The sequence below is a fragment of the Triticum dicoccoides genome, chromosome 6A, assembly GCF_002162155.2.
Source record: "Triticum dicoccoides isolate Atlit2015 ecotype Zavitan chromosome 6A, WEW_v2.0, whole genome shotgun sequence".
Classification (NCBI taxonomy): Eukaryota; Viridiplantae; Streptophyta; class Magnoliopsida; order Poales; family Poaceae; genus Triticum; species Triticum dicoccoides.
Genome location: NC_041390.1, coordinates 105,170,135 through 105,194,804, shown reverse-complemented (window position 1 = coordinate 105,194,804; position 24,670 = coordinate 105,170,135). Strand labels below are relative to the sequence as shown.

Sequence of the window (24,670 nt, the reverse complement as noted above, 5' to 3'; positions counted from 1 at the left end):
CTCAACACATGAGTAGGTGGTTCTCTCTCAAAACATATGAGTTGGAATTGTGTGTGTGTTCTGATGGCTCTCTCCACGAATGAAGAGGAGGTGGAGGGGTATATATAGCCTCCACACAAAATCCAACCGTTACACACAGTTTTCCAATCTCGGTGGGACCGAATCAACAAACTCGGTCGGACCGAAAAGGTAAACCTAGTGACCGTTAGAGATTTTCGGTGGGACTGACATGCAACTCGGTAGGACCGATATGATTAGGGTTTGGGCATAACGTAATCTCGGTGAGACTGATTTGGTAATAAGCTAACCAGAGAGTTGGTCAGGTAAACTCGGTGGGATCGATTTGCTCTTTCGGTGAGACAAAAAGTTGCAAAAAGGAAACAGAGAGTTTACACTGCAATCTCGATGGGACCGATTCGCTCTTTCGGTGAGACCGAAAAGTTATGAAAGGGAAACAGAGAGTTTGCAATCCCATCTCGGTGAGACCGAGATCCCTATCGGTAGAACCGAATTGCTAGGGTTTGGCAGTGGCTTATGACAAGTGAAACTCGGTGACACCGGATAGAAAGAATCGGTAGGACCGAGTTTGGCTTAGGGTTTAGGTCATATGTGGATATGGGAAAGTAGTTGAGGGTTTTGGAGCATATCACTAAGCACATGAAGCAAGAGGCTCATTAAGCAACACCTCATCCCTCCTTGATAGTATTGGCTTTTCCTAAAGACTCAATGTGATCTTGGATCACTAAAATATAAAATGAAGAGTCTTGAGCTTTTGAGCTTGAGCCAATCCTTTGTCCTTAGCATTTTGAGGGTTCCACTTTCACATCCATGCCATGCCAATCATTGAGCTTTCCTGAAATAGTCATTTTAGAATAGCATTAGCTCAATGAGCTATATGTTGTTATGAATTACCAAAACCACCTAGGGATAGTTGCACTTTCAAGTTCCTTCTTCTTCCGTCTTCTCTTCCAGGCTTCCCTCGCGGATGGTGTAGGTGTTCCTTGGCGCTTGCACTCCTCCTCGTCATCCGTGAAGTTCCGACAATACCTATGCATGCACATAAGAGGGGTGTCAAGTAGTATACCATCCTCAAAGGGGTCAAGCGAACACGTGTAAAGGGGAAGATTCACCTTTAGGTATGAGAAGTAGATGTCGCACGTGTCACTTGCCAAATGGACTCTTGACATGATGATGCCCGTAGGATGCTCCGCATCAGGAGGCGTCGTGGGAGTCGCGATCATGCGGAAGCTGAAACTCTTGAAGAAGCTTGGTGGTTGTGGCGGCCGTGGGGTGACCGAAATGGCGATGCCATAAGGTGACAGAGGCGTGCATGGCTTGAGGTGATGGAGAAGAGGCATTGTTGATGGTGTAGAGATCGCCGGAGCTATTGAACCGAGCTATCACCGCCTTGCTGTGGAGATACTTCACAGACAACCCAAAGGGATCAAATTCAACAGAGACATGGTTATCTATGGTAAAACGGCGAACGGAAATTAGGTTTTTAATTAAAGCAGGGGCTACTAGAACCTCACGAAGAAGAAGTGGTGAGCGAGAAGAGGGGAGGGAGGTTGAGCCAACACATGAAACAAGTATTGTAGAACCATCGCCAATAGTGATAGAAGGAAATAAAATGGATGGATAGATGGAAGATAATGTACAGCTAGAAGCAGACATATGAGAAGATGCACCGGAATCGAAAATCCACTCTGTACATGTGTCCTGGGTGGTAAGAGAGTTCAGGGCGGCGATGAGAGCAGCTTGATCCCAGGTCGGTGGTGCTGAAGTCGAAGCAGAGGGCGTCGACTGGTATGGTGATGCAGATGGCGGCGCCGATGGACCAGGAAGGTCCCAACCTGCTGCAGGACCGCCGTAGAGGTACGGTGATGATGCTGATGGGGCCACCGAAGACTGATACAGAGGTGCATAGGCTGTGTACGCGTGCGGCGGCGGCCTGGAGCCGAGAAGACCGGGAGCCCCGATGGAGGGACGCATGCCGGGCGCCCATGTTCCACTGTAGGCGGGAGGAGCACCATAGGAGGAGGGCGTTGTCCAGGGCATCGGCCATGCCTGAACAAGCCCAGTCCAAGGATCAATGGAAGGCCGCCATGGTGTAGAAGCGGGAGGCGCCGCGAGCGCCGGTGTCATGGGCGCGACCGGAGGCGCCGGCGGCGGGGGCGCAGAAGACGACGAGGAAGCCGATGAATTCTGCTTGGGCGGACGGTAAATTGGGTTCTTACCCTTATAGTTAGGACTTGGACGCCAGCCAGGAGGGGCCTGCGAAGCAGGCAGCATCGAGGATGAGGTCGGCGGTGATGGAGCAGGGCGAGCGCTGGTGTGGAAGAGACGTGGGGCCCCGGTCTTGCGCGCCTGGGTCTGCTCTTCGAGTTGAAGCATCGATCTTTCCTCAGACAGGGACGGCAGTGGTCGGAGAAGCGGGATCAGTGACGCCTGTTGCGCAAACCGCTCGTCGAGCCCGCCCATGAGAGCGTGGAGAAGAGAGCGATCGGCAACTGTTTCCCCGAGTTCACGGAGTTCATCGCCAATCGCCTTGATTTGTTGACAGAAGACGCCAACAAGACGATCTCCCTGTGTGATGGTGCGGAGATCGACGTTGAGGGCCGAGATGCGGGCGTCGCGGTTGTCCTGGAAGAGACGCCGGAGCTCCGTCCAGATGTCACGCGCGGTGGCACCGTCCTTGACGACGAGGTTGAACAACTCGGTGGAGATGCGCATGTAGAGCCACTGAATGATTGCAAGATCGTCTTTGAGCCAGCGAGAATTGTGCGACTCAGGAGGAGATGCGTCAGAGATGTGGTGCAGCGGTGAGCAGTGGCCTAGATGGATCTCAAACAAGTGACGCCAATGACAGTAGTTCCTGTTATGGAGATCAAGAACAATGGGGATGAAGGGGGTAACATCAGTGATAGTATCGCTAAAAGAGAGAGATGGGATGGTGAGGGTGGTGCTGGTGGTGGAGGTTGTTGCCGGCATGGTTTGGCTGCCGACGGCGGGCTGGGAGGGATTTCCAACGCTGGGGTTGGTCATGGTTAGCGCTGGGAGTTTAGGAAAGGATCGGAGGGTAGTCTGATACCATGAAGAATGATTGGGTTGTTTCCTTAGTCCTTGCAGAGTACAATCAGGGATACATATATGGGAACGAAGCCCAACTGAATAAGAGAACGTGGGAGGTAGGACTAGTGCTGATCGTGGGCAGGCCAGTCGGACAGAGTCGCCTGTCTAACACAGTTGCCCAGCAAAACATACAGCAAGATATTGCACATACCTTCCCTTGGCCTTGCTCTAGTGCTGCTGATCTCCTTGGCCTCTCCCGGAAGTTCCTGCCTACAGCATGAGAAGAACTCCCTTCTCCAGTTCCTCGCCGAGCTCTCACAGCACGGTGGCCTTGCCGCCTCATGGCGGAACAACACGGATTGCTGCAAGTGGGAAGGGATCACCTGCAGAAAAGATAGGACGGTCACCAAAATCTTGCTGCCTTCAAAGGGCCTCGAGGGGAAAATCTCACAGTCCCTTGGGATCCTTACCGGGCTGCAGTACCTTGACCTCTCTCACAACTCGTTGTCCGGTGGTCTCACACTGGAATTGGTGCCGTCCAGCAGCATCATCATCCTTGATGTAAGCTTTAACCAGCTCAATGGAACACTCAAAGAGTTGCCATCTTCAACCCCTGCTCAACCTCTGCAGGTACTGAACATCTCAAGCAACCTATTTGCAGGACAGTTTCCATCCACCACATGGAAAGCAATGGAGAATCTAATAGCACTCAACGCAAGTAATAACAGCTTTACAAGGCAGATACCAACTCATTTCTGTAGCAGTTCACCATCCCTCGCTGTGCTAAATCTGTGTTTAAACAAATTCAGTGGCAACATCCCGCAGAAACTTGGTAATTGCTCCAAGCTGAGAGAGCTCAGGGCCAGGTACAACAACCTCAGTGGAACATTCCCAGAAGAACTCTTCAATGCTAATTTGTTGGAATACCTGTCTTTTCCTAATAATGATTTAAATGGAGTTATTGATGGTGCACACATAACCAACCTCAGAAATCTAGTAACGCTTGATCTTGGAGGGAACAATTTCAGTGGCAAGATTCCTGATTCCATAGGCCAGCTCAAGAAATTGGAGGAGTTCCGTTTGGATAACAACAATTTGTCAGGGGAGCTGCCATCAGCTCTAAGCAACTGCAGGAATCTCATAACAATTGACCTCAAGAATAACAATTTCAGTGGACAGCTCGGCATGGTCAATTTCTCCAACCTGCCTAATCTAAAAACATTAGACCTTATGTACAACAGCTTCTCTGGCACAATTCCAGAAAGCATATACTCTTGCAGCAACCTGACTGCACTGCGGTTGACTAGCAACCATTTAGAAGGGCAGCTTTCACCACGAATTGGCAATCTGAAGTACCTCACCTTCCTGTCACTTGCTGATAATTCTTTCAGAAACATCACAAATGCACTTCGGATCCTTAAGAGCTGCAGGAACCTTAACACCCTGCTACTCGGAGAAAATTTAAGTGGAGAGTTCATGCCATAGGATGACACACTCGATGGTTTTGAGAAACTTAAGGTTCTTGCGATAGATGGTTGCTCATTGTTGGGAAAAATACCTCGTTGGTTATCAAAGATATCAAACTTGGAAATCTTATTTTTATATGACAATCAACTTACTGGACAGATACCTGACTGGATCAGCAGCCTAAACTTCCTCTTCTATCTAGAGTTCTAGACATAAGAAACAACAGCCTCACCGGGGAAATTCCAACAGCACTGATGGATATGCATATGATGAATTCAGAAACGACTGAAGCCCGTTTGGACCCAAGTGTCTTCGAGCTACCTATTTATACAGGTCCATCACATCAATACCGTGTACCTACTGCATTCCCTAAAGTGCTAGATCTAAGCAACAACAAATTTAGTGGCGAGAGACCTCTGGATATCGGTCATTTGAAAGCCCTCCATTCAGTGAATTTGAGCTTCAACGACCTAACAGGACAGATACCACAATCAATATGCAATCTCACAAACCTGGTGGTACTAGACTTCGCTAACAACAAACTCACTGGTGCAATCCCAGGAGCATTGAACAACCTGCACTTCCTTTCAGTGTTCAACATTTCTAACAATGACCTAGAAGGCCCTATTCCATCTGGAGGTCAGTTTAACACATTTCAGGCTTCCAGCTTCGACGGGAACAACAAGCTCTGTGGCGCTATGCTCATTCACATATGTGGTTCGGCTAAAGAACGTCCAGCCAACATTGTGTCAACCAAACTGACTGGCTACAAGGCTGCCTTCGCGATTGCCTTCGGCGCATTTTTTGGTGTAGGGGTGTTGTATGATCAGATAGTCTTGTCAAGGTATTTCGGCTAGTACTACTCCAGTTTTTATATCAGTTTATTTATGTCGGAGTTGAGATTAGGCTACTATTCCGGTTCAGCAACATTCCAGAGAAACTCATCTAGGTGCGAGTCATCATTATCTATACTAGTAGAATCTAGGGTGAGGATGGTGTGGAGGTGTAACAATGCGAGGCTGTTAGTACTGAAGCATTATAAATGTATCTGAAACTCGTCTTGCTGGTGTTCCATTATATTATTATTTTCAGGAAACCGAATTATTTACTGCAACTCTATCACGCATTTGAGTCATGCTAAATCCTTGGGTATAACCTATACGAGTAAGTAACCACTGCTATCACAAAACAGCACGCTCGAAAATCCCTCACAAAATCTTCTTGTGATAACAAACAGAGCACATCTCAAGGTCTAAATACGCATCGAAAATTTCGCAGCGGAGTGTTTTCGCAGGATGTACCTCGGCAGAGGACGCCCCTATACTGCTGTCCTAGTCTCCGGCTTCTGTCCACCGGCGCACGCCCGACCGCCGGGGGTCGACTCACCACGAATTGCCGCTTCACGCCCTCGCGAGGAACTGCGGAGCCAGAGGAAGGTGGCGGGACGTGCCCCTCGGCCCTGAGTTGATCCACTACATGCCTCGCGTCCAGCCACCGGGCGCCGCAGCACGGATCCGCCGAGCCGTCGGCCGCCGGTGAACTGGGTCGCCGCCTATGCGAAGCTGGTTTTGGTTTCGTGAGATTTATTTTTTTTGTTTAGAACAAATGGGTTTATTGTGTGATGGGTTGGATAGGCCGATAGAAGATGGGCCGGGCACGGCAAGCGGGCCGACCTGTAGGTGGACAGACTTAAGTCGGGTCACTTTCTGTTCTCAAAAGAAAAAGAAAAAACCTGTAGGAGGAAATCTGGCATGTTCATCGAGACGACACATAGGCGTTGGAGGTAGTATGTTGCTCATCCTTATTGTTCGATGCAGAACATGGTATTCATACATTGCTCGTCCATTTATCAGCATATATAGATTCAAAAAGAACGTGTATGTCTGATAGCTTCATTATCTCAATGACAAGGGATACAAGGAAAACCTGAACCTGAGCCTGAGCCTGAACGGACTGTATAACACTTTGATACAGAAGAAAACCCGATAGTAATGCTAGAGCTACACCTAGGACAGAGCATCAGCACTGTGAGGATTCCGGTACTAATTCACCAACAGATAGTAGTAAACTTGAATTACCGAAGGATTGAAGCTTGTCGGTGGAGGATATGGGATGAACTAGAGGAAAAAGAATAACTTTATGCCTAAGCCGAAGCCTCCTATCCTATCCTAGCCAGGCGGAAGCCTTCCGTCCGGTGGGAAAGTTTCAGGTGCTCCCAAGCTTAGGATACTCCCGGTGCTTCAAATTAAAAAAAAAATTCTTAAATGTTCCAAATAAATCCGACAAAAAAGTGAATGTTCACAAGAAATGTGACTACAATCCCTAAAAATTTCAGGTCCAAATTCAAAACGCACATTGAGGAACAAAAATGTGAAATCCAGCATGAACAGTGTAAAAGAAGACAAAAGGAACATTGATACTATTCACATCTGGATTTCACCTTTTAGTTTCTCAATGTGCATTTCGAGTTTGGATCTGGAACTTTTAGGAGTTGCAATCACATTCTTTATGAACATTCACAATTTTTTCTGGAATTTTTTGAAACATTTAAGATTTTTTTTATTTTGGAGCACCGGGAGTACACCAAGCTTTGGAGCACCTGATACTTTCCGGCCGAAATCACTATTCTAATCTTTTCAGCAATCTTTGCCACAAAGTGAACTCGACATGAAAGTATTTCACGATCTGACCTTTTTAGCAACGCCACAGCCCGTGGCGTTTCTTCTTCATATAAAAACGCCGAAGTAGCTCGCGTTTCAGACCCACATACAAACGCCAAGCTAGCTAGCGCTTCCGTCCCACATGGAAACGCCAAGCACGTTGGCGTTGCCGCCCAGACCGAAACGCCATGATTCTTGGCGTTTGTAGCCGATAGTTTGCATGCATGTTGATAGTTTGCATGCATGCTGTAAGGACAACATACACAACACAGGTTGAATTAAAGGATGGCTGCTGGCTGAAGCTAGGTACTGAAATGCGGAAGCAGTGCCTACGAGGGAATTGAAAGGAAGGTTGTGCTGAAGAATGAATCAATGAGTAGAGCTAGGCCAGCCTATCAGGTGCTACATAGTGAGCAGTAAGAGTACTTCACCTGGAGCCGGCGGGAGTTTATGATACAAACGCCAATGATCATGGCGTTTCGGCCTGGGCGGCAACGCCAATGTGCTTGGCGTTTTCATGTGGGTCGGAAGCGCTAGCTAGCTTGGCTTTCGTATGTGGATCTGAAATGCGAGCTACTTCGGCGTTTTTATACGGAGAAGAAACGCCACGGGCTGTGGCGTTGCTAAAAGGGTCAGATTGTGAAATACTTTCATGTCGAATTTAGTTTGTGACAAAGATTGTTGAAAATGTCAGAATAGTGATTTTGTCCATACTTTCCCCTCCGTCCAGTTCCAAGCCAAGTTGTGCGTAGCGGCAGTATATGTAGTCCGTCTCCTTCATGGGCTGGGCAGTGGTCGAGAGCCCAGCGAGGCCTAGGTTGCTGACATTCACAACATCATCTTAAAATAAAACAAAACTGCCCATAGTGAACGGTCAGAATCCTAAATGGATTGCTCCGCCTGCTGGGAGTGTTAAAATTCATGTCGATGCTGCTGTGGGCAGAAACAGCGACATGGGGGCTTTGGCAGTAATCTGTCGAGACGAGGCTGGTGCTTACTTGGGCGCTTCTGCTATAACTTTTTAGGATTTGGTCGATCCAGAAATCCTAGAAGCAATGGCGAGCTTGGAGGCCTTATATTTAGCTGCTGATTTGGGTTGTCAGCGAATTGTTGTTGCTACAGACTGTATGGCAACAATCACACATCTAAAGGGTGAATACAAGGGACCCTCAACAGTAACGACCAAGATATTAAGCAAAGGATGCAAGACTGCACGCCAGTTGATTACATCCATGAGAAGCGTGAGATGAATCTTGAAGCTCACAAGTTTTCAAAAGCAGCGACTACTTTAGCTTTTGGCCGCCATATTTGGCTTTCTATCTTACCTGACAATATTTGTATTCCAAACCTTGTTATTTAAGTTAAGTGGCTTTCACCCCTAAAAAAAAAACTGCACGAAATACAAATGTCATTCTTAACTTAACACCAATCATTCAACTGAACTAATTAATAATCCGTGCAGCGCATCGGCAGCTGGTTCCGTTCTAAGGACCATATCCACACAAGCATCAAAGATCAGAACCAAGTAATCAATGATTTTGCTACTTGCCTGCCATTATCTAAAGAAAATCTGCCATTCTCACACGCTATCCAGTTTACTTTGAACTGCTTCCGAGTTCAGATGGAAACCACCAAATCTTATATACTTAAGAAGTTTACCCTCACTACTTAATTTATCTCAACATGCAAGCTGTCCACATCACCAACCATGCCACCTAAGCAAAAACTGATTCCATTTGCAGCCACATCATCTTTATTTTTATAGCTGGCGCACACATAGTTTCATTAACAAATCGTGGGACTTAAAGTTTTCCTTAATACACAACGATCATGTTCACCGGAGTAACCCGTCGTTTCCACATGATTCAGTTATTCATAGTACGTTTACCATCCTGGCCACTGAATCGATACGTTGTTTCCTTACTATTCATACTTGATGTGTTGCAGCCCTGGTCACTGAAGCAACTCATCGCTTCCTATTTGTAACGGATGGCGCATCCCATTTATAACTCGACGAAGAGCCCAGGTGCATCGTGGTCTCTCACTTCCCAACGCCTCATCTTTCCACCTACTCACTCCAGCGCGAGCGACCTCGATGCCAAAATGCGGTTGGATGTTGCGCCGCCGCATCGTGCCCGGACGGAACCGTCACATGCCCATAGTGTGCTGCTGGCTCCCGCATGGGCTTCGCTTGGCCGAGCAACACACCAACCATCCGCATGGGCTTCTCCTGCCTGCGGCTGCCTGCCACCCAGCACCGTTGCGGCGCCACCAAGATCTTGTTGCCGCCCGCCGAATAGCCCTCCTTCTTTTCCTCTAGCCTGGAGCCCGGCGAGCTGGTCGGCATGTTGTGAGGTGGGAGATGAAGAAGAGGCCGTGCAGTTGGGATATGCTCGCATGTAACAAACTACTTTCCTTATTGTCTCTTTTGTCTTCTCAACATCTGTAGTGCCACCCTAAGCGCATGAAATTTGATTGCAGTGTGCAAACTGACTGCTCCCTATCATTGGCGTCAACGTTCTCGTGTGCAGGCTCAACGGGTAATGCATGACTCTTTTCCTAATTATTTTTATTATCGAATCTAAAGTTCAACTTAATCTAGAATTAGTAACCAATTAACCATCACATATTAGGATTGTATCAGTTCTGCTGTATTTTATACATATCTATGCATTGGATTTTGTTCAGAGAAGTTTGGATCTATACTTCTAGGAGCAGTCCCCGGTCGATCTCTTAACATCTGTTATTTGTCGATCTCCCAATAGTTTGTTAATTAATAAAGAGGGAAGAATGTCTGAAGCACAAAATTAATTAAGTTTAGCAAAGGCAACCAAGACTACCCCCTTGACGGTCAGAATCATTGCCACATGAAAAATACTTTTACCAGTTTGCATGAATTAGTCTGTTCTTTTCAAGAATATTCTGCAGAGTCCATTTTGCTGTGCTATCTACCCCTGCTTCAAAATAAATTTTTTAGTTTGGTGCATCCAAAGGACCTTACGCTAATCCCTTCATTTCCCCGTGGAGTATTCCTACGCTGAAGTATAAATTATCAGTACATCCTCCTCAGTTACAATTATGATAACTTCAATTTTAGCCTGCAGGAAAGAATTTGCAGTAGAACCACGAGAGGAAGCCATGACATAGAGTTTTTTGCAGCAGGAAAGTTGTAATCAGTCACATCATCATTTATTTCGATTATCTCTGATGATCATGGGAGCTATAGGGATAAATGAAAACTGCACGATTTTGTGAACATGCATCAGGGATGTGTTTACTTTGCCTTATTCTGATTGATGTAACCGGGTGGGCCCTTTGTGCAAGCAAAGTTTCATCTATCTATGACACAACATTCGACATTTATATCCAATGTTCTGTTTCATAGCTCTCATCAGATCATATGTTAGTTGTAAAGATGAAATTCAAACGGGCTTTACCAGCAGCTATCTACCGGTTTATGCTACAGGTCGGAGCTTATTCTAAAAAATATGAATAGCCAAACTTTCATACTCAGGCTTGGCTTTGTCATATGTTTAGCAAGGCTGTGATTTAATGTATCTAAGCTGCATTTTGCCTGGGTCATGCAGTGACATCAAGCAATTCGACGGGAAAAAATGTCGGGACGCATATTGTTTTTTAGTTTTCAGCTTTGTAATATCTACTTGCAACCTGCAAATATGATGAGACGATATTCCTCAAACCTATTTTTTATGAAGTGCACTATGTCATAGTTGACACTCTTAGATAACCAAGATAACCTCTCAGCAATCAAGCATTGATAATCCAATAAGACCCTTAATGTCAGCTAAGAATACCGCAGCAATGTGTGGTGCACCACCATATCCTATATAACCAAAAAGACATGTACACATGTAACCTCAATAATTAAATAAAATCAATCATATTTATTTTTTAGTTTTACTTCTCATATTACAAATCAAATATTCATGTTTCAAAGAATCAAATCTCATCATAATATATTGTAACCAATTCCTGCAGCAACGCGTGGGGTATTATCTAGTCTACAATAATAGTGGAGGCAGGAGAATGAAAAAAAAACAGCAGCAAACGTAAACATCAGACAATAATAGTTCCCCAGTGGGCAACTAAACACCTCAGGTCAAAGAAGATGGAAGAGACCACATATCCCCCACTTGGCATCGTTCACATATTGACAGATAAGTCAATGATTGCTCTTGACCGAAAGCGCCTTTCACAATAATGCTTCCCATGTACTACTATCATAGTGTCAAAAATGATCTTACATTTTGGGACGGAGGGAGTACTATCTTGCTCATCAAATCTTTCGCAGGCCTTCAGCAACTGTTGTTGAATTCTTTCTCAACTTTTTTTCCCCCAAAAAAACTGCTTCCTTTACTTGGATTCACGTATTTTCCTGTTAAGCAAAGGATGCATTAAGAAGTGATAACATTTATCAGTATTAGTAAGATTTATTTAGTGAAGGTGGTAACGGAACATGTCTGTTCAAGTTTAATTGTGATATGCTGTTAAAATTCAATAAGGATTGGGTCAAGGATGACCAGAAAAGATATGTTTTGCACGGTCAGTTTTCAGGAAAAATGGGCGATTGACTTGCCATTAGAGTATAGCAGGCGGCCAATAGCCAAACATTGAAACGTCAGTGTGAACTAAGAAGCTGCTGGTGGGCTGGTGTCTGATTTCGTTGACCCCAATTTTATTTCTTTCCCCTCATTTCTCTTTTATGATTAGACCACCATTCATGTCTTACCCAACTACAGCACAACTTAAGCATCTGGCTTCCACGCTTATTTCAGCACAAAAACCATGCAGCCACTCCATTTTCCATACATGGAGTACAGCAGAAAATTAACTTTCTTTGCCCTTGTGCTGCTGATCTCCTTGGCCTCTCCCATCAGTTCTTGCACAGAGAAAGAGAAGGGGTCCCTCCTGCAGTTCCTCAGTGGTCTGTCGTCGGACGGTGGCCTCACCGCGTCCTGGAAGCAGAACGGCGCAGACTGCTGCGAATGGGAAGGGGTCACCTGTGGCGAGGATGGGGCAGTCACAGGTGTCTCATTGGCTTTGAAGGGCCTTGAGGGGCGCATAACACCGTCCCTCGGTAACCTTGTTGGCCTTCTGCGCCTCAACCTGTCCCACAATTCGCTGTCGGGTGGCCTGCCACTGGAACTGGTGTCGTCCGGTAGCATCATCGTCCTTGATGTCAGCTTCAACCGCCTCGGAGGAGACATGCAAGAGCTGCCATCTTCAACCCCATCACGACCTCTTCAGGTACTGAACATCTCAAGCAACTTGTTCACAGGACGGTTTCCATCATCCACCACCTGGGAGGTGATGGACAATCTGGTTGTGCTCAACGCCAGCAATAACAGCTTCACTGAGCAAATACCGGATAATTTCTGCAGCAGCTCGTCATTGTTAGCTGTAGTTGAGCTCTGTTACAACCAATTTACAGGCGTCATCCCTCCTGGACTTGGTAACTGCTCCATGCTCAGAGTGCTCAAGGCTGGACACAACAACCTCCGCGGGACTCTCCCAAATGAACTCTTTGATGCTTCCTTACTGGAATACCTCTCACTTCCTAGCAATGTTCTGGATGGAGTGCTCGACGGTGCTCAGATAATCAAGCTCAGCAATCTGGTTACGCTAGACCTTGGAAGGAATAATTTCAGCGGCAAGATTCCGGATTCCATAGGTGAGCTCGAGAGCCTAGAAGAGTTGCATTTGGACTACAACAACATGTCAGGGGAGCTGCCGTCAGCCCTGAGTAACTGCACAAATCTGATAACAATTAACTTCAAGAGCAACAACCTCAGTGGAGAACTTAGCAAGGTCAACTTCTCCACCCTGCCTAGGCTGAAAACTCTAGATATTCTGTACAACAACTGTAATGGCAGAGTTCCAGAAAGTTTGTATACCTGCAGCAATCTGACTGCATTGCGGCTATCTGGCAACAACTTACATGGGCAGCTCTCACCAAGAATAGGTGATCTGAAGCACCTCACCTTCCTTTCACTTGCTATGAACTCTTTCACAAACATCACAAATGCGCTTCACATTCTTCAGAGGTGCACCAACCTTACCACCCTACTTACGGGAAGCAGCTTCAGGGGCGAATTAATGCCAGAGGATGGCTTCATTGATGGTTTTGAGAATCTCCAGGTTCTTTCCTTAAATGATTGCTCGTTGCTAGGTAAAATACCTCTTTGGATATCCAAGCTAGCAAAACTAGAGATGTTGATACTATCAGGAAATCAACTCACCGGATCAACACCAGCCTGGATCGAAGGCCTAAAGCACCTCTTCTATCTAGACATATCAAACAACAGCCTCACTGGAGAAATTCCAAGAAGCCTGATGGATATGCAAATGTTGCAGTCAGAGAAGACTAAAGCCCGTTTAGACCCAAGGATCTTCGAACTACCAGTTTATAGGGGTCCATCACTTCAGTACCGCATACCCATTGCTTTCGCCAAAGTGCTGGATCTAAGCAACAATAAATTAACTGGTGAGATCCCTTCGGAGATCGGCCAGCTGAAATCCCTTCTTTCCCTCAATTTGAGCTTCAATGCCCTAACAGGACAGATCCCAATATCTGTATGCAATCTCACAAACCTGCAGGTACTAGACTTCTCTAGCAACAATCTCATTGGTGCAATCCCAGATGCATTGAACAGACTGAACTTCCTTTCAGCATTCAACATTTCTTACAATGACCTAGAAGGTCCTATCCCATCCGGAGGTCAGTTTAACACATTCCAAAATTCTAGCTTCGATGGGAATCCAAAGCTCTGTGGCTCTATGCTCACTCACAAACGTGGTCCAGCTTCAACACGTCCACCCACCGCTATGGCAACCAAACAAACTGACTACAAGGCCGCCTTCGCGATTGCCTTCAGCGCGTTCTTTGGTGTAGGGGTGTTGTATGATCAGCTAGTATTATCAAGGTTTTTTGGCTAGGACCATCCAGTTTCCATATCAGTATATCTCTACTTCTTTGAGATTAGGATGCTATCCGGTTCAGCAAAATGTCCATCGATCAAGCTTCCAGAAGGTTCGAGTCATAACTAAAGTTACAAAAGTATTCTAGTGTGAAGCGTGATTCCATCTCGTGGAGATTCACAAGTATATAACAATGTAAGATTGTTGGCTGAAGCTTTCTGTACTAGTAACCCATCCCATATTGTTGATGTTCCCTGTATTTCCTTCTTCTTTCAGGAAAACGAATTCTGTACTGAAACTTCAATTTTTCACAGTTTACTTTGCTTCATGCGAAATCAGTATACTACCACACTAAACGAGATGAACTGATTGTAGTATGGTGCATACGACGAGTCACTGCTATCACAGAACAGCATGTCAAAAACTCATCACAAAATCTTCTTAGAACAAGCACGATAGTACTACACCGAACAGGTTTGGTAAGCAGCGCATCTCGAAAAAAAGAAACCGTCCGTGGCAGGTGTTTTTCTTGGAGATGTACCTCCGCACGGCGCGTCACCGGACTGATGTCCTCCCGACGGCATCCGCCCGACGGTGCGCGTTGCGAGCTCCATGATTCCGGGGTTCCGGTCCGGGCCGTTGCCACGCCCTCGCGGGGAACTGCGGAGCCAGAGCAAGGCGACGGGGCGTGCCCCTGGGTCCCGAGCTGATTTACTACATGCCTGGCCTCCGGCCACCCGGCTCCGCAGCACGGATTTACCGAGCCCGTCGACCCGCCGGCCGCCGCATTGCCAAGCTGCTTGGGCGCCTCTTCTTTTTTTCTTGAGCAAGCTACTAGTACCTACCTGGGTTTCAGAGTGTTAGGTCGCGAGACGGCGAGAGCTATTTCTCGCTCAGCGCGAGAGTAGCTTCCGTCTCGCTGCAGGTTTTCTCCTGGCTATCGCATATCAGCCAGCCAGGTAAGGGTTTCAGGGACCGGTTCAGCCGTTCGGGCCTGTTTTAGAAGCTTCGCGTGGTATTTTTTTGTACTTTTTTTTCCCTCTCTGTGTTCTTTTGTAGGTTTTCATCTGTTTTTTTCTTTTGGTTTTTGGTTTCTTTGTTCTTCATCAGTTTTCTTCAGGTTGTTCTTCTTTTTTACTTTTTTCAACAGATGTTTACTCTTTTTTTTACATGATGCACATTTTTCTTATGCATCAGAAACATTTTTGTAATGCACCTTTAACATTTTTTAAATGCAATTTTTTTCAAATATATATTTCGATGTCTAATTTTTCTAATAGACATTTTACATTTTTGTACAATCTTAAATTTCTCAAATATGATTACATTTTTTTCAAGTATATGTATTTGATGACTACCTTTTTTCATACACATTTTACATTCTTTTCAATACATCATAAACATTTTTTATACATGTTAATATTTTGAAAATACATAATTAGTTATTGTTTTCATATTATGTTCTGATTTAGAAATAATAATACACGTTCTCATTTTTCTTATACATCAGATACGTTTTTATACATGTTTAAAAATTTATAAATATTTTATAAACATTTTTTAAATACATAGTTAACATTTTTATCAAACATTTGTGTTTGATGACTACTCTTTTTATACACATTGTATATTTCGTATATGTCAAAACATTTTTTTAATATGTTTAACATTTTTTAAATATACGACTAACATTTTGTTTGGTACACGATTAATAGTTTCGCATAGAACTAGAAAAAAATACTCCCTTCTATCCATATTAATTAACACAGAAAAACTAAAAAGGGTAAGGCGCTTGCGTTGACGTGCCGCCGGGATTAGATTTCACACCACCGCTGTCGAGGGTGACAACACCAACAAGCGCGACGCATGTGTGTTCTTCAAGTAAATGACCAGTGGAATTTACAAAGTCGTTGTGGCCCGCCTGGCCCATGCACAAGGTGTTGCATGGGCAAGTGTTCTTTCCATCTCGCTTTAGGTGATAAATAGATGTGTCCATTTTGTAGGTAGCCTGCCTTAGACTCGGCCAGGCCTCACTGGATACAATTTGGGTCCATTTTTTTGCCTGTGATGCATCAAAATTCTGGCCGCGCAAACCTTAAAGCAACTTCCAGACGGGCCTGCTAGGAACTGCCAAATCAGTCATTTCCTCTCAATCAGGCTCGCAACATGCAGGGGAGGGGACGTGTCGTCGAGCCCATGCGAGCTGCAAGATGACGCGAGCTCGCATGTGCCCCGGAAAAAACGGCGGGAGGAATTGAGTCACCTCCTGCCAAATAGTCGCCCTATTTATCCCCCTTCGGCTCACCATGAAACCACCGCCACCATTCCCCGCCTTCGAGATCTATGTCCTGGGCAGATTCTTCACCGACGTGTAGGTAAGCGGCGCATCTTTTTCATTTGGCGGTAGATGGCTGCATCGATTATTCTTCCTCATCTTCTCTGATTTGTTCTGCGCCTCCATGTTGCTCCATTGATTGTTGACAGTTCAATCACTCCCTCCTCCTTACTCGTTCGATCTTAGATCTATGATCATGTGGTAGGAGTAGATATGTGAGAATGTGGTAGGTCAAATGATAGTGACGATGTTTTGGTAGCATGTTAGGTTTTGCTTGTCGAAATCGATGAATCTTCTTTTGCATCCTGATGGTGTCCCTACTAGGGGGTTTCTCACCACGTCATCTCCCGACCTGATGGGTCGGGCCGAGGACCCCCGTGTCGGTTCAGGAGTGGTCCACGCTAGACAGCCCATGGCATATCGATGGAAGGCTCATGAAAATTTGTCGTGTACCCCTAGATGTCAGATTCGTCGTAGACTCGATTTCCTCATACGTAACTGACTAGGATAATGTAACCGCAGGACCCCCAATACCTATATAAACCGAGGGTCAGGGCCCGTACAAAGATGCACAATAATCTCATGATAGATCATTTGAACTTTGCACTCCAATACAAATCAATAAACACGAGCAAAGACATGTGGTGTTATCTCTTCGGAGAGCCCAACGTGGGTAAAATTTTGTGTCTTTATTACCATTGTATCTAGATGCTTAGTTCGAGACCCCTACCCAAGATCTGACAAATTTAGGGCTATCCGAGAGTGGTTCAGGTGACTACGGGAGTCATTGATTAAGAAGGTCGGATAGGCTTAGTAGGGCTCAAAACCTACAATATCACCATTATGAGCGGTACGTTTCAACTAATTAAACTATAAGCCCAATCGGTTCCGTACATGCCGAAAAGAGCGGACAAAAAGAGGAGACATTTGCTCTATCTCCTTCTTCCTCTTCCCAGGGCACCATAGGGGTTCTTTGGCAATCCCTATTAAAGATTCCAAGTGACTTTTGTCACTCAAGTAGTGAGTTTGAGAGTGTTCGTTAGGGCGACCACTTGTACTTCTAGGCCTTGGCGACCTATATGTTACGCAACACAGTTTCACTTGATTCAGTAAAATCAATAGTTCAAACAAGGCATCTAGTAGCTTACATATTGGCCCTTCTACTCTGGTATAGTTGACCCACCTATTGAACAAACATTCGTAGGAAGGGGTAACCTAGACGTAGTACGATGTAGGCTTGAGTTGTTTTCATACTTTTTCATTACATGTCGTTATTTTTTTTGTAACAGGCTTTTCACGGGCAAGTCAGCATGCCTTCTAGAAGGAGTTCTCTGCAGGCACTAGCGCTATCTTATTTGCTTTTGTCAAGTAAAGTTGAGCGTGAAGTAATTGATAGTTGATAGAGCGTGAAGCCCCATATCTAATCAAGCAAACCATTTCTTTCTACTCTCATCAAATGAAGAAAAGAAAAATACTGAAGGGAAGGGCATTCTATTGTACGACTACTTTGGTATTGTAACAAAAGTAACAGGTACGTGACTATTGAATCGGTAGTAGTTATGAAGGGAGAGAAGAGCTCGGTTTGTTAGAGTGCATTGTACAACTCTCCACCCCCTTTCCCCCTCATCAAATTCTAATTTCTCGCAATGAAATTCGTTTTTGTTCATGTCAGTGATTGGCAAAACGGCCATGAGACTCGAGACTGATAAAACATGGTGCCCAATTTGCTTTTACATGCTCCGTCTTATTGCCCTTATGACGGCGACGAGGAATCCTTAGCCTTTAAACAAAACTCCTTAAGAAGGAAGGTAGGTAGATGGCAATGGGTCAGGTTTTGCTTGATTCGGCTCCTACATGCTCCAACAAGCTTCAACCAAGGGAAGCCTGGAATCAGTTCAGTCACACCTCTTCTAGTGGTGACAAGTGATATACTGCATGCGTGACACTCGTCGCAACTTGAAGGTTTTGTGTTTTTTTTCATAGATTCATTGTTTTAAATGTTTTATCTCTTGAATGTTGAATGTGCGTCTAAATCACAAACAGTTTTCACCGTTATGTTTCTCGCGTGAGATTTTTTGAAACTATATCCCATTTTAATAGGTTTAGATGAATTCTTTTAGAAAAAATAGAAATTAAAAAAATCAAACAAACGAGAGAAAAAAGCCGAAAGCATAGTTTATACCTTTTCACTTTTACAAAAGCACATATGTGCTTCTCCGCGAAGTATAACTATACTTTTCACTTTTTGAGATACATAGCACAACTGTGTCATTTACTTTTCCGAAAGTTGCGCCTCACCAAAGTACAATTGTATTTTTTATTTTCATGAGAACTCGAAGCACAATTGTGTTTCACCGTGAAGCAAAAATGTGTGCATTTTCACACGGTGTGCTTATAAGAGAAAAAAACATTTTTTAAGAGAAGCTAGAAAACTTCATGCAAGATTCGAAAACACATAGAAAACCGCTTGCGTAGAAAAAAAAATGCTCCCGTGTGTGTGCCTAGCGCGTGACACGTGGCAGCCCTTGGATGCATCATACGGCTGCCACTTTCTCACCCCGCTGACAAGGCAGGAGAATATTGCTCGCAATTACAAAAACGACCAATTTTCTGTTAGAGATGTATATAAAAAAAGAGATGTATAAAAATAAAAAAGGCCGCCCCTGCAAGGACGACGGGCTTCCATGGTTAGTTTCCATAATCCATCAATTGGGCCGGTGTTTAGAATCATGGAGAGAGTAAGTACCTTGTCGGGGTTTTCTCAATAGATTTTTATAGCTGAATAAGCTATTGCTTTAAACCGTGCTTGCCGCACGGTGGAACTGGCTCCCGACCGCCACCTCTTTTTTTTTTTTTTTGAGCATGACCGCCACCTCTTATACTGCGGGGTGCTGGTCAAAGTTGGCGATGTGGTACTAAGAGCATGCTTGGATACGTTTTAGTCTCATGACTAAAAGTAGTGGGACTAAAACTTGCTAGTCTCACCCATGCTTGGATCCAAATACTAAAGAGATTAAAATCTAGTTATTGAGCATTTATTATCCTCTAAACCCTCCAATCCAGAACTAAGGAGAGGAATTAAATGAGGAGAGAGAGCTAATACATATTTTAGTAGGTTTTCCATGACTAAAAGATTTTAGCCTCAAGACTAGTCCTAGCCTCTCTTTAGTCAGGGGTGCTTGGAACTTTAGCCTCTAAAAGAGACTATTTTTAGTCAGACTAAAAATAGTCCCTTGTATCCAAGCACCCTCTAAACATGTACTAGTACACAACAGACATCGATCACACCGTCACGGTAAAACGGCGATCGCGTGCGATCACTCAATTCCGGCGAGAGCGGCCGGCGGCGTCGCCGTCGCGTGCAGCTGCCAAACGATGGACACGCGCGCGTCGTACCTCACCTAATTCGAGCCAGCGCGCCCGTCGCCGCGAGTTTGCAGAGCACGTGCCGGGCGTTCTTATTTTCGCGGGGAACTGCCACTCTGCCAGGGCAGAGCACGTGCCGGACGTGCTTACTCTCCGCTGGCTGGCCTCCCGGCTGCCGGAGCCGGACGGCACTGCCCTCCTCGCCGGCGCACCGGCCGCCGCCAGTGTGGAGTTTCTTTGGGTTCTTGAACAATAGTAGATTTTTTTTTTTGAGCAAAGAACGATAGTAGATGGACTGTGTTGGAACTTGGAAGTGGGCCGGGCTGCTGATATTACGAGACTGGACGCTTCATCTTCGAGGGACGTTGTCTCAAAAAAAAAAAATCTTCGAGGGACGTTTGCCTCAACAACAAAAAAACTCTTCAAGGACGTGAGATGAACGTAGAGGCTCATTGTCTTGCTATAAGCACGTTTTAAGCCAACTCCATAGCACGTTTTAAGCCAACTCCACCGTGCGATCCCAAACGGATGTCTGTTTTGTTCGGATTCTGTCCGTTTGAGTAGGGATTTGGGATCGTGTCCGGGCGTGTCCTGGCATGCGGTGGCCGTGCGCCCACCGCGCGGACGCATTCCGGCCGCATCCTGTCCGCGTATTATTTCTTTGCAAGTCCTTAACTTTATTTCATCATTCATTTTTGGTACATGAAAAATGCATCATCACATTTTGACTAGTAAAGCAAGGCCAAAAAATAAGAACAACAAGAATACATTTTAGAAGATAACCAACTTCTATAAATGCCCCCTTGAGTTGGGTTAGGGCCTTCTCGATGCACTCGTTGTTGATCTGTGGAGGAGGGTCGATCTGGCATCCTCCTTTCTTCTTCAAGCCAGAAGGCTCGATCTGGCATCCTCCTTTCTTCTTCAAGCCGGAAATCGATGTTGCTTCCTCCTCACACCTAGTCTCGTGTCTAGCCTCTAATCTAGCAACAAGTGCACTTGTCTAATTTACAGCCTCTATGCTAGCTAAAAGTGCACGAACATTTACTAAATTTGCTCTATCAATATATCGATGTACTCTTCTTCCCAATATCAAAACTTGCATCCATTCTGCACAACAAAATTTGAAGTTAGCACAACTAGTCAAATCTAAAGCACAAACCGAAGCTAAAAAAGCGCATACCCCATCGTTTAAGCACTTGATGAACACCCATCCGGAATGTTCCGGCGTTGTAGACACGCGGCGCACGACCATCCTTGGGCAGTGGTCGCACTTAATGAGTGGCAACGGTGCGCCGGCGAGCTTTTGGGCAAGCACCGAGCCCGGCCGACCGCCATTCGTGTATCTGCCGGCGGACCACCGACGGTGCAGATCCGAGCGGCTAGAGGAGGAGCCACTGCCTGCATGTGGCCTTGCGGCCCTGCTAGGGCCTTCCGGCGAGGTGCCGGGCCAGTCCATGGCGCGGCCCGGCCTCCCACAGCCGGCCGAGCTCAAGACCGACCGGATCCGCCCCAAAACCGGCCGGCGGATGCGCAAACCAGGTGGCCGTGGTTGGGTAGCTCGGCGACGCCGAGGGGAAGGGGTTGGGCGAGCTCGCGTCCGAACTGCATGGCTGCAATGGCAGTGGCGGTGGCGGCGGCAGCGAGGGGAAGAGTGGGGAAGAGTGGAGGGGGTGCGACCGGAGGGAGGGAGGGGGACGGATAGAAAAAGGCCCGTCTTGTGCCACCGACGGACGGGCCAGGGGAGGACACGCGCAGACGACCCGCGCGTCCGCGTGGTGTCCGTTTCACCCCAAAAGCGGCGCAAACTTTTGCCGCGGATGGGTCGAAAGTGGTCACAAAACGGACAAAAGTCTGTTTGTTCCCGCGCGCTAGGTCGCTTTTTTTGTCCCTTTTACCCCAAACGGACGGGATCGGACATGATAGGGTCGCGCGGTGGAGTTGGCCTTAGGCCTCTCTTTGGGACGTCATATGTGGCTCCTTAATCCTTCAGACTTGTATTTCAATATATTTTGCTTATGATGAATAAATAAAGTGTGTTTAGACTAAAGAAAAAGTAGCGTGCTGGATAGACAGCTAACACGCACATCCCGGACGGCTAGAGACGCTATATTGGAACCTTCCCAAAACCGGAGTTTTTCAATTTTCCGTCTTTCTTTTTCTTCTGGTTTTCTTTCGCCTTTCAATTTTCTTATTTTTCTATCTAATTTTCGTTTTTGTGAATATTTTCAAACTCATGATTTTGAATCAACAACATTCGTTTTACAAATTTATGAACATTTTATGAAATTTGGGAAAACATTTTTAAATTCATGAACATCTTTTGAAATGGTGGACATTTTTTAAACACATGGGAATTTTTTGAAATAAGAGAGCAATTTTTGAATTTATTGTATTTTTTTACTTTTTTCGAATTTGAGAACACCGTTTGAAATTTAGGAACATTTTTCAGATTCATGAATAATTTTTAAATGAAATTATTTAAAAAAATTGAAGTTCGGAACATTTAAAAATCCTACATCAATTTTCAATTTTATTAACGTCTTTTGAAATCCAAAATCATCTTTTCAAGCTCGTGAATTTGAAACTTTTTTAGAAACCCTGAACATTTTTCGAACTTACAAAAGAAGAGTAGCCCGGTGCATGTAGATCCCGCTTGCACAGGGTCGCGCCACTTGTCGCAACTTGAGAGTTTCCCTTTGTTCGTACATCTGTTTTTTCAAAATGTTTTATCTATTAAACGGTTCGTTGAAATCTCGAACCATTTTCAGCATTGGATACCTCGCGTCGAGATTTTAAAAATTAGATCCCATGTTGATAGGTCTTGAAGAACTTTTTTTCCACCAAAAACTGGTAAAAAACCGGACAGAAAAACCGAACCGGCGGCATGTTTTTTTCCTTTCCGAAAGAGGCACGGCCGTGCCTCTCGCGGAAGCAAAACCATGCCTCTCGCGAAAGGAAAGAAAAACAAAAAACACGTTTGCTTTTTCGTTTTTGAGAGGCACGGCGGCTATGCCTCTCGCGGAAGCACAACTGTGCGGCCGTGCCTCTCGCGGAAGGAAAAACGTGCCTCTTGCGGAAGGAAAAAACAAAAACACACTTTTTTTAATTTCCAAGAGGCACAGCCGTGCCTCTCGTGAAAGCACAACTGTGCCTCTCGCGGAAGCAAAATCGTGCCTCTCGTAAAAAAACAGAAAACACATTTTTTTTGGTTTCCGAGAGGCACGGCCATGCCTCACGCAAAAAGCACAACCGTGCCTCTCGCGAAAGGAAAAAACAGAAAACATGTTTTTTTTCGTCCGAGAGGCATGACTGTGCCTCTCGCAAAAGCAAAATCGTGCCTCACGCGAAAAAATTGTGTTTTTCAGGGGAATTTTTTTGTCCAAAAGCTAAGTAAAACCGGTGAAAACCAAAAAGTCAGAAAAAACAAGAAAACCATGTTAAAAAGCCAAAAAAAAATCCGAAGGAAGTTCTCAGAGCACGACACATGGCGGCGACTGAGAGCGCGCCTCAACCCAGCCCCAAGTGATCGTTGGAGGGCTCCTGAAAGAGCGCTCACCAACTAGTTGCTCTCACAAGTCCATCTTCGGACTCGCTGAAGGGTCGACCAAGATGGGCCGACCTATGGGCGCGGCTGGCCACAACCTCTTTTTCGGTTTACTGTTTTAGTTTTTTGCTTTATTTTTATACTTTAAAATATTCTATATATATTATAAAAATACTTTTTTTTTAAAAAAAAGTTGAACAAGTATTTGAAAAATATGAATCAAGCATTCGGAATAATGTTGAATGTGAATAGAAAAAATGCTGATCATGCATTAAAAAATATTGAATGTTTCTGATCATGTATATAAAAAACCATGATAAACCATCCAGTGTACATTTTACTTTGATCCAAAAGACTGTTGACAAGGCCGTGGGAGAAAAAATCAAACCCAAATAAAAAAGACCGCCCCTGCAAGGACGACGGGCTTCCATGGGTTAGTTTGGATAATTCATCAAGTGCGCCAGTGTTTTAGAATCATAGAGATAGTATTTACCTTGTCTAGGTTTTCTCAATGGTATTTTAGCTGAATAAGCTGTTGCTTTATACCGTGCTTGCCGCACGGTGGAGCTGGCTCCCGACCGCCACCTTTTATGCTGTGGGGTGAGACCGCAAGCTGGCGATGTGGTACTAATTACTAAGACATCACAAGTAAACGACGATATATATACGGAGGTAAAACTACATCGCGTTCAACCGAGAGCGGCGTCGCCCTCGCGTGCAGCTGGCAAACCAACACGCTCGATCGTCGATCCCAGCCTCCGCGCTGGCCAGCGGGTCGCAGCTAGTTCGCGGGTCACGGGGTTCGCCGTCACCGGCCGCAGTTTTCTTTGGGTTTTGATCCGTAGTAGTACATGGACTGATTGCCTGAACTCTGAACAACTGCACAACCTTTTCAGTTTCCAATGTTTGAGGGATGCACAAATGATCTGTAAATAACCAACATAAAGGGAGGTACGCATATAAGGTTCAGGGCTCCTTTGATTTCAAAGATATTTATAGAAATTTTAGAGGATACAACCCTTAGAATTTTTTCGTATGTTGGTTGTTTGATTCATTTACTATTTTTCATGGGTTTCTAGCATCTACTCAAACCTCTTCAACAGAATAATTTGTTTTTTAACGATGCAATCAAACAACCCAAAATCCTATATGATTGAGATGAATATGACATTCTAATTCTATGTTTTTTCTATTCCCGCGTTTTCAGAATCCCGTGAATCATATAGGCACTCAAGTGTTTCCGGCCCAGTCAACCCTTGAATGCCACCGCTGTCGCGTCATGGAAGT

General features: G+C 45.2%; 1 protein-coding gene and 1 pseudogene across 1 annotated transcript; both read left to right on the top strand.

Annotated features, from left to right (window-relative positions):
- Positions 1-3,204: 3,204 nt before the first annotated feature.
- Positions 3,205-5,554, top strand: LOC119315327 (annotated as a pseudogene).
- Positions 5,555-11,892: 6,338 nt separating this feature from the next.
- Positions 11,893-14,641, top strand: LOC119315326 (receptor-like protein 2). Its single transcript, XM_037589970.1, has one exon. It carries the CDS (start codon positions 12,006-12,008, stop codon positions 14,154-14,156), a length of 2,151 nt encoding a protein of 716 aa, XP_037445867.1. The 5' UTR covers positions 11,893-12,005; the 3' UTR covers positions 14,157-14,641.
- Positions 14,642-24,670: the final 10,029 nt, after the last annotated feature.